At 46.1% G+C, this 10,040-nt stretch overlaps 1 protein-coding gene across 1 annotated transcript in view; it reads right to left on the bottom strand.

Annotated features, from left to right (window-relative positions):
• IFT140 (intraflagellar transport 140 homolog (Chlamydomonas)) overlaps window positions 1-10,040 on the bottom strand; it is a 63,203-nt gene that overhangs the window by 28,403 nt on the left and 24,760 nt on the right. Inside the window, exons 15-17 of the mRNA XM_006901906.1 lie at window positions 8,771-8,882; window positions 8,137-8,160; window positions 7,576-7,737 (exon numbers count right to left, since the gene is read on the bottom strand). Of these exons, the coding sequence (XP_006901968.1) occupies window positions 7,576-7,737; window positions 8,137-8,160; window positions 8,771-8,882 (298 nt within the window). The remainder of the gene's footprint in view (window positions 1-7,575; window positions 7,738-8,136; window positions 8,161-8,770; window positions 8,883-10,040) is intronic.

Genomic DNA, 10,040 nt, shown 5'->3' with positions numbered 1-10,040 from the left:
GGAAGGCCCTCTATGAGGTGGATTGATTCAGTGACTGGGATAATTGGGATGGGAGTATCAGAGACAGTGCGATTGGCATAGGACAGAGCGGAGTTTAGGGCTGTTGTACACAGGGTCGCTATGAGTCGCAGGCGACTCGACGGCACATAAGAACAACAACAATTGTGCCCTTAATACACTACCCAACAAACTCAGTGCCATTGAGTTAATTCCACCTCACAGTGACCCAGCAGGACAGAGCTTGTTGTTAGGGGCTATCGACTATGACTAGCAACCTGGTGAACAAGAGAGCTGAGCCTTGCCTCACAGTCTCCGCCATGCTCGAGCTCTTCTTGCAGTCACTTTCTCAAGCCACCTCTTGAAGGGTGGTTATCTTTTTTCTTCTCTTTCTGTTCACCTTCCAATCACTGACCTTTTGGTTAGTAATATAACATGTAACACTCTAAAGTCCAAAGACCCATTTTAATATGCTATGTTGGTGTTTGATGCCATCTAGTTGACTATGCCCCCTAGCGGCCCTATTAACAGAGCTGAACCTTGCCCTGTGCTGCATCATCCTCATGATATCTGCCATGTTCAAGTCCAACATTACAGTCACTGCATCTCTCTCACTGACCCTTTACCTTTCCCAGCATGATGTCTTTCTCTAAGGGCTGGCCAAAGTATGTGAGATGAAGTTTTACCATCCTTGCCTCTACGGAGCACCCTGGTTACACATCTTCCAAGATGTATCTGTTTATTCTTTTGATAGTCCATGATATCTTTATCATCAACACCACAATTCAAAGGCATTGATTCTTCTTGGATTGTCCTCATTCATTGTCTAAGCTTCACGTGTACAAGAAGCAAATGGAAATAGAGAGGCTTGAACCAGGTGTATTATTTCATCTTTAAACTAATATCATTGCTCTTTAGCACCTTGAAGCCAATTTGCCAAATGCAACTAATGCATCTTTTGATTTCTTGATTGCTGCTAGCATGTTGATTGTGGATCCAAGTAAAATGAAGTCCTTGACAACGTCAATCTTTCTCCATCTATCATGATGTTGTGTATTGGTCCAGTGGGAAGGACTTTTGTTTTCTAAATGTTGAGGTATATAATCCATATTGAAGGCTGTACTATTTTCTTTTTTCTTTTTTTTTTTTTTTGATGCAACAGCAAGAGGTTTATTGCGGAGCTCCGGGCCGACACGTATCTCTCGCAGGAGACAGAGGAGTCGACCCCGAGCAGACAATTTTTGCTCTTTATGATTTTCTGAAGCAAGTGTTTCAAGTCTTTTTCACATTCTGCAAGCAAGGTTGTGTCACCTGAATAATGCAGGTTGTTTATGAGTCTTCCTCTGATCCTGATGCCACATTATACTTCATATAGTCCAGCTTCTCAAATGATTTGCTTAGCATACAAACTGAGCAGGTTATGGAGAAAAGATACAGTCCTGACACACATCTTTCCTGATTTTAAACCATGTCGTGTTCCTTGTTGCGTTCGCATGAGCACAATTAAGTATTCTGGGATTCCTAGTCTTCTCAATGTTATCCACAATTTGTTATGATCCATATAGACAAATGCCTTCTTGTAGTCAATATAACACAAGCAAACATCATTCTGGTATTCTCTGCTTTCAGTCAAGATCTACCTGACATCAGCAATAATATCTCTCGTGTGCATCCTCTTCTGAACCCAGTTTGAATTTCTAGAAGTTTTCTGTCAAGATACTATTAATAGGCTAGAGCACAGCATATATATAACTTTTCCATACACTGAGGAATCTGGATCAGAACACACAGTATTTTGGAGAAGAACCTTCTATCTTCCACAGGGCACCCTCACTGGCTCCCAGTCCCTTTTCCTATATGCCAATAGCCCAGATGGGTAGCCTTCCTGGAGGCAGGGACATTCACTAGCTTTGGGTGCAGGCCCAGGTTAGGGGACAACAGAGTGTCACTCATAAAGTGCACTGAGGGCAGCGGGCAGAGGACTGAGACAGGTCTGCATTAAGTGAGAACCTGTCAAAATATAGGATCCCTGTGGTGTAGTGGCTAAGCACTGTCCCTCAGTCACTCCACAGGAGAAAGAGAAGGCAGTCTACTTCTGTAAAGGTTTGCTGTTGTTAGGTGCTGTTGAGTCATCCACGACTCACAGTGACTCCGTGAAGAGCAGATCTGTACCCTGCCCTGTCCTGTGCCATCCTCATCACCTCCAATATACCTGAGCTCACTGTTAAAGTCACTGTGTCAATCCATTTCATCAAAGGTCTTCCCTTCTCTCAATGACCTTCTACTTCACCAAGCATGATGTGCTTTTCCAATGACTGGTCCCTCTCAGCAACATGCTCAAAGTGTGGGAAATGAAGTCTCACCATTCTTACCTCTAAAGAGCACTCTGGCGGCACTTTCTCTAAGACCTGTTTGTTCTTTTGACAGTCCATGGGATATTCAGTACTCTTCTCTAACACCACAACTCAAGGGCATCAATTCTTCTTTCCTTCTTATTCACAATACAATTTCAAATGCACAGCAAATAACTTAAAAGACCACGGATTGGATCAGGCCCACTTTGGTCTTTAAACTCAACACTTTGGAGAAGTCCTTGACAGAAGATTTTCCCAATGCAATATACCTCTTGATTTTTTGGCTGCTGGTACCAAGGGGGTTGGTTGTGGATCCAAATAAAATAGTTGACAATTTCAATCCTTTCTCCATCTATCATGATGTTGCCTATTGGCCCAGTGGTGAAGATTTTTGCTTTACTGATATTGATTTATAATCCATATTGAAGGCTGTAGTTTTTTCTCTTCTGCAGCAAGTGCTTCAGGTCTCCTTCACTTTCAGCAAGCAAAGTTGTTTAATCTGCATAAGACATGTTGTTGATAAGTCTTCCTCAAGTCCTGATGCCACATTCTTCTTCAAAATGTCCAGTTTCCCAAGTGATTTGTTCAGTACACAGATTGAAAAAGTATGGAGAAAGGATACAACTTTGATGCACACCTTTATTTTTAATCATGTGGTGTTCCCTTGCTCTATTCGGACAACATCTTTAAGTCTAGGTTTCACATGAGCACAATTAGGTATTTTGAGGTTCTCATTCTTAACGTTAGCCATAATTTGTTAGGACTCAGAGTCAAACGTCTTTGCACAGTCAATAAAATACAAATTCTTCTGGTATTTTCTGCTTTTAGCCAAGATCCATCATCAATAATATCTCTGATGCCATGGTGGTTGTTGTTACGTTCCATAAAGTTGCTCATTGCGACCCTATGTACAACAGCCTTGAATTCTGCTCTATCCTGTCCCAACCTTATTGTCTCTGACACACTTACTTTCCTTGAATCTTCCTCTCTTGTGTTGTCCCTCCACCCTTCCAAGCATAATGTCCCTTTCCAAGGACTGGTCCCTCCTTGCAATAGCATTTTCTAAACTGGTTTGAATTTCTGAAGGTTTTCTGTCCATGTTCTAGCCATTTTTAAATAATTTCAGCAATATTTTGCTTGCATATGATATTAATGATATTGTTAGATAATTTCCACATTCTGTTATATCAACTTTTTGGGGAGTAGGAACAAATATAGATCTCTTCCAGCCAGCTGCCTTCTAGACTTCTTGGCACAGCCTTCTGAGGACATACAGGGATGGATCTGTTAGTTGAAACATGTCAACTGGTATTCGATCACTTCCTGGGACTTCCCCCTCCCCCCATGCCTTCAGGGATGCTTGAACTTCTTCCTTCATTATCAATGGTTCTTCATTATATACTACTTTTTGAAATTGGTTCTGTGTCGGCCAATTGTTTCTGGTGCAATGACTCATGTATTCTTCAAGATTTTGCCCACAGCATCCTTCAGTATTGCAACTTGAGGCTTGACTTTGTTTTACAGTTATTTCAACTTGATAATTTGAGTTTTTTCCTTTTTATTTTCTGATTCTGTCTCTTCTGTTTTCTTTTCCAGAACAATTCGTTATAATACTTGCTCTGTCTTCTCAAGCTGCCATTTGGAATTCTCTGTTCATCCTTAACGTAAAACATTTCTTCCCTTTGTTTTGGCTTCCCACTGTTCTGGTACAATTTTCAGAATCTCTTCTGATATTCACTTTGGTGTTTCCTCTCTCAGGTCTTTGTAATAAACTCTTATTTTCTTCATGGATGATGTCTCTGATGCCATCCTGCAGATAATTTGGTCTTCTTCAATCATTAGTGTCCACTGCCTGAAAACTATTTTTGAGCTGGTTTTTAAATTTAGATGGGATGGACTTAAGGCCCTATTTTGGTTCTTGTGGACTTGTTTTCATTTCATTTTTTTATTATTTTGCTTATATTTTATTGTGTTTTTTTCTTTTTTAAAAATTTTATTAATTTTCATGAACATTTACAGAGATTTTGTATTTCCATTCATTCATTGTTGCACTTTTCTCCCTGCCCAGCCCTCTCCCCAAATCTGACTGGTGCATGAGGAAATTGTCCCTCAATCTCCAGCAGAGCATCTGGTGGATTTGAACTGCTCACCTCTGGGACTGCAGTACAGCTTCTTGCCACTAGGCCACCAGAGCTTGCCAGTCACTATGTTTTTTTATAAGAGGTGTTTGACATAAACAAATGGTTGATTGTATAAAATTCAATCATACCATCTCCAGCCTTCTGTCACCAAGTCCCTAATTTCCAACCAGCTGTCCTCCTTTGTTTCCAACTTGTTTGTAAAGATTTACAGCCTTGGAAACTCAATGGGGTAGAATTCAACTCTGTTCCACAGGGTCTGTGAGTTGGAACGGACTTGACGGCAGTGCATTTGGTTTAGGGTAGAGGACACAGAGCCCTGGCAGCGCCATGGTTAAGTGCTCGGCTCATCACAGGTTATACACATTGTTTAGCTGGTAGATGTCACTGGCTGAATTTAAAACTTCTAATGTCCTTATGTAACAGAGAAGAAATGCCCCCTAGGGTTTTCTAGGCTGTCATCTTTATGAAAAAGAGACCTGGTGGTTTAGGGGTTAAAGTAAATGACTGCTAACCGAAAGGTCTTTAGTTTGAACTCGCTAGCTGTTCCAAGGGAGAAAAAAGAGGAGGCAGTCTGATCCTGTAAAGATTTACAGCCCTGGAAACCCTATTTCCACAGGCAGTTCTACTCTGTCCTCCAGAGTCACTGTGAGTCTGAATAGACCCAGATTCCTCGTTGACAGAACATCAGCCCAATGTGGAGCTGAACTGACCCTCTGATTAACATCAGAGAGCTCTCATGAAAACTAGCCCCCTTGATGAGCACTCAGCTGAGCCACCAGGCCCTGTGAACACCCCACGTCTCCCTATTCAGTCCCCAGCACACTCTATGGAAGGAACCCTGCATTTTGTATTGGGCTGCTAACTACAAAGGTCAGAGGTTCAAATCCACCAGCCTTTCCTCAGGAAAAAGATTGATAGTCTCCTCCTGGAAAGATTACAGCCTCGGGACCCACTGGAGGGTGGCCATGAGTTCTGATAAGACTTGACAGCAGTGGATCTGGTCTGGATAAATTCTGGAGAGGGACGGTCATCACCATTGTCACACAGCAGGGAAGGAACACTGCAGTGGAGCTGGGAATGAAGACCTGCCAGAGGAAGCCCCTCTAAGAGAGGGATGGTACAGAGGTTACAACGGTGGGGGCGAGCACAGCAGCTTGTGAGGCCGAGGAAGGACTGGGTGGGGTTTCCTTCTGTTTGCACTTGGGGTCATTATGAGTCAGAATTGACTCGATGGCCCCTGATAACAACTGCTTATTGCAAATGGAGGTAATCCAGTACTTCCCATGTTATGGCCAGGCGGGAGGGCATGGGGTCCATCACAAAGCCAGGCTCAGAATCAGCAGCCTGGCTTGCTGCTTCGACAAAGTGTTCAGACTTCTGACAAACTCCACAGCTGATGGACGCAGTGCAATGTGAGCTGGAGCCTGACGTAAAGCAGGAGACCCCTAGGACACCACAGAGACAGAGACACAGACAGCCACATGGTCCAGCGAGTACTTACGACTGGGCTATACACGCTGCCCCTCAGGAACAACAGCTGGGAGGAGGTGTACAAGATCGAGGCAGGAAATGAGAGAGAAAACAGAAGATGCATAAAGATAGGAAAATTAAAAAAAAAAAAAATCAAAGTTGGTGGTGTGGAAACAACAGGCAAAAGCCATGGAGGTTATTTATGGTGTTTGGAAACAACAGGAAAGTCTAGGCAAAATAAGCATTAATATTATTTTAAAACAGAAAATAACAAAGCAATGGAGAGAAATAAAAAGCCAGCTTTCACAAATTCTGAGTTTTTTTAATCAAAGAGAAATGAAAACACAAGATGAACAATGACTGAGAAAGAGATGGAAGTCAAGGCCTGGTGGTTGAGTGTATCCGAAGTGAGTGGCCTCAACGGGGCAGGGACCCAGAGTCCGGCCAGTCCCACAGAGAGTGCTCCCACCAACACCAGTTCCCTCCATGGCAAGCACAAATCCACGCCTCACACCAGGCTGTGCTGGCTGAGCATTCCAATACAGTGGGGATCTATGTGGTAGGTTCCAGGAATCCAGGCCTACAGATGCCGAAGGAAGCAAGGACTTTCCTTCAGAAGTGCCAAAGATGGCCTTCCCATGGAACTGGTACCCTGCACTTGGACTTCTAGCCTCCTAAACTGTTAGAAGAAATTCGTTTGTTAAAACCACCCCCTTGTGGTATCTCTGTTATAGCAGCAGTTGACAACTGAGAGATGCTGACCTATAGTCCTGTCACATCACAAACCAGTTTCAATGAGGAAGTCCGAGGGGGTGGGGGTTCGAGGAGAACTATGTTTATCTGGGATGGAGCCTGTGGGGTCACATCAGAACTGGATGGAGATTCCCACACAGGACTTCACATCTCCCTACTGACAATAGCTCCTCTGTGGTTAAGTGTCCCCCACTGCACCCCGTGATCCTCTGGGGACAGATATCACACATGCTAAGGAACTCTGGTGGCACAGAGTAGAACTGTCTCCACAGTGTTCTGAGGCTGTGAATCTTACAGGCACAGATTGCCTCACCTCTGCCCCATTGAGCTGGCTTTTCAGTAATAAATTGAGTGCTTTGACTGCATCACCAGAGCATCTCATAGTGAACACAGGACATTTTTGTTTTTCTTTAAAAAAGGCAGCCAGAATGTAAAAAGGAAGGCACAGTGCCCTCTGTGTGGGATGCCAGGCAGAACTACCACAGTGCCCTGGCCTCTGATTTGAACCTAGAACCCCTCCAGATGTTTTTCACAAGGTAGGCTTGCTGCTCACTCTCCTCCCCAGGGCCCTCACACTTTCCAGGTATTGGGAACAGAGTACCAGAGTGGGGGATGAGTTGCTGAGAGAACACTGCTTTGGAGACTCTGGGACAACCAGATCCTGAACCTGTGCCCACATACATACCCATACCAGTTTGTGCACCCACACTCACTTCCTCATCCACAATAACATGCATGTCCATGCCTGTACCTCAACCACACCAGTGCCCACATCCTCAGCCCATGCTGGCTCCCACTTCCACAACAGCACCCATGCCAACTCCAGTGCCCACCCTCTCACCCACACCCATTCCTGCTACCTTTTTGGAGAAGTAGTAGTGGGGCACTTGGATGCCCAGCAGTGCCTGGAAGGCAGCGGGCCGAGGGAAGCTGTCCTGGAACAGGATGCCGTGCTCCTCAGACACGAAGAAAGACAGCACCAAGACATCTGCCTGCGGGGACAGAAGAGGGCACTGTTTCCGCTGGCCACCTGATGCCCATCTGAGCTCACACAGAGGTCAAGAGGATGGAAGATGTGTGCACACAACAGGGCACATGGCTGCCCAGGGGATACACTGGCATGCCCACCTCTTCTGGAAGGACACCCTTGTCCTATTTGAGCTACCAGCTGTGTCCCACCCTGGGAGTGGAATCAAGCTCCAGCAGGGAACCTGCAGAAGGCGTCACCTGTGTGCAGCAGAGCCTGCAGGCCAGACACGCGTCTGCTGAGGTATTAGGGGAGCCTTGGTAGCACCGTGGTTTAAAGTATTTGACTGCTGATGGAAAGGTGGTTGTTTAAACCCACTAGTCACTTAAAGGATGAACAATGAGGCATTTTGTTTCGGTAAGGAGTTACAGCCTTGGAAACCCCCGGGGACAGCTCCACTCTGCCCTATGGGCTGGCTCTGAGCCGAAATGGACTCGACTACAGTGGGATTTCTTGGTTCCCCTAACTTACTTGAGATGAATTTATGGAAACGTTATTGTTGTTATGTTAAGCTGAGTCAGAAGTGACTCACAGCTGACCCTCCAGCAGATTGCCAAAGGCTGTAAATCACACAGGAGGAGAATGCTTATCTTTCTCCCATGGAGCACCAAGTGAAATTCAAACCATGTACCTTTGAGTTGACAGCACAACTCCTTACCACCAGGCAACTAGAGCTGGTGATGGAAGCATAGGAAATGCATTTTCTGTATAATTCTGAAAATCACATCATGAGGTATGGGCCTCACACATGGCTGGCACAGGGTGTGTGTACACGTATACGCACATGCACACGTATGCACACTGCCCACTTAAGCATATATGTAGAGGCATAGACATCTGTAAAAGTGCATGTTACATACACAGAACACACATGCGTGCCCACATGCACACAGCACACGTGCATACACACACATATAACACAGACAGGAAGACATGCACAAACACACTCACGCACACACAGTCAGCTGTACCATGGGGCTGGTGACCTCGCTGGTCGGGGACTGCCTCTCCATAGCTGGCAGCTGGACCCTGGATCCCTCGGGGACAGCCTCACACACGAACAGCCGGGGCTCAGTCTGGTCCCAGAAGTGACTCACCGGGACATGGTTCACCAGGCTCTCGTCTGCAAAGATGCTGCTCCTGAATGACAAGAGAGTGTTTCCTGAGGGTGGGCAGGTGCAAGAGTCCTATCACAGTCCCTGGGGCCAGTTCTACAGAGAAGCCCTAACTCCAGCTCTCAGCATGCCCTGGGACAGTGTGGCTTATCTGCACATGGCCTACTCTCAGGTATGGAAACCAGCAGGGTTCCACTGCCCAGTCATCCCAACAAACTCTCCCCACAGGCCTGCTCCTGGACCAGCAGGCAGATCCTGCAGCTATGGAACCAGCCTGAAACCTGAATCCTGCTCTATGCCATCTGAAGGCTGGCTCTAGCCCCAGATGTCACCAGTGTGGCCCACAGCTGGGTCTCGGTCCCAGTTCTTCCATCTAATACCTGGGAAGTGCTGTCAGACTAAGCCAGAGGTCAGGAACAGATCAGTGCTCAGAGAAGGGGGCTGCTGTGGTCACAAAGGTTCCTGTTGGCAATGGAGGACAAAGACCCGTCCACAGGTGTCATTCTGTTGACATATTGAGTCTCTGTGTGGCTGTGCCCACCCTGGCCTGGGGTCACTGTGCCCTCAGACATACTGGTACAATGCATGAGATGAGAAAGGCTGGTGGTGTATTCCTGTGGGGACTCCGAGCACGAGTGCCAGGGAGAGGAACACAGGGAGAGCTGGGTTCTGGCCAACAGACATCACAACACAACAGTGTGCGGGGCTGGGTCACTGAGGGCTTCAACCTGGATGGCTGACAAGCAGCTGCTCTCTGAGCGTGTTGTGTGGTTATGTACCGTTGAGTTGGCACTGACTCATAGCTGACCTCTAGTGGGTTTTCAGGGCTTGCCCATCTTGCTCCCATGGAGGTGAACTTTTGGTTGGCTGCACAACTCCTCACCACTAAGCCACCTCAGCTCCCTGCTGCTTGAGTTGTTGTTTGGTGTTAGGTTCCATCAATTAAGACTCACAGCAACCCTACGAGCAACAGAGCTGAACCTTGCCCTCTGCTGTGCCATCCTTGTCTGATATCCTTGAGCTCACTGCTGCCATCACTATGTCAATCCTTCTAGTTAAGGATCTTCTTGTGTTTCCATGACCTTTCACTTTTTCCTGGGACAGGCCCCTCTTGACATATGCCTGAGGTATATGAGACAAAGGTCCACCATCCGTGCCTCTGAGAACACCCTGATTGCACCTT

Source organism: Elephantulus edwardii, unplaced genomic scaffold (assembly GCF_000299155.1).
Source record: "Elephantulus edwardii isolate Elephantulus edwardi_28Jun2011 unplaced genomic scaffold, EleEdw1.0 scaffold00350, whole genome shotgun sequence".
NCBI classification, from domain to species: domain Eukaryota; kingdom Metazoa; phylum Chordata; class Mammalia; order Macroscelidea; family Macroscelididae; genus Elephantulus; species Elephantulus edwardii.
This window is presented reverse-complemented; position numbering and strand designations above follow the sequence as displayed.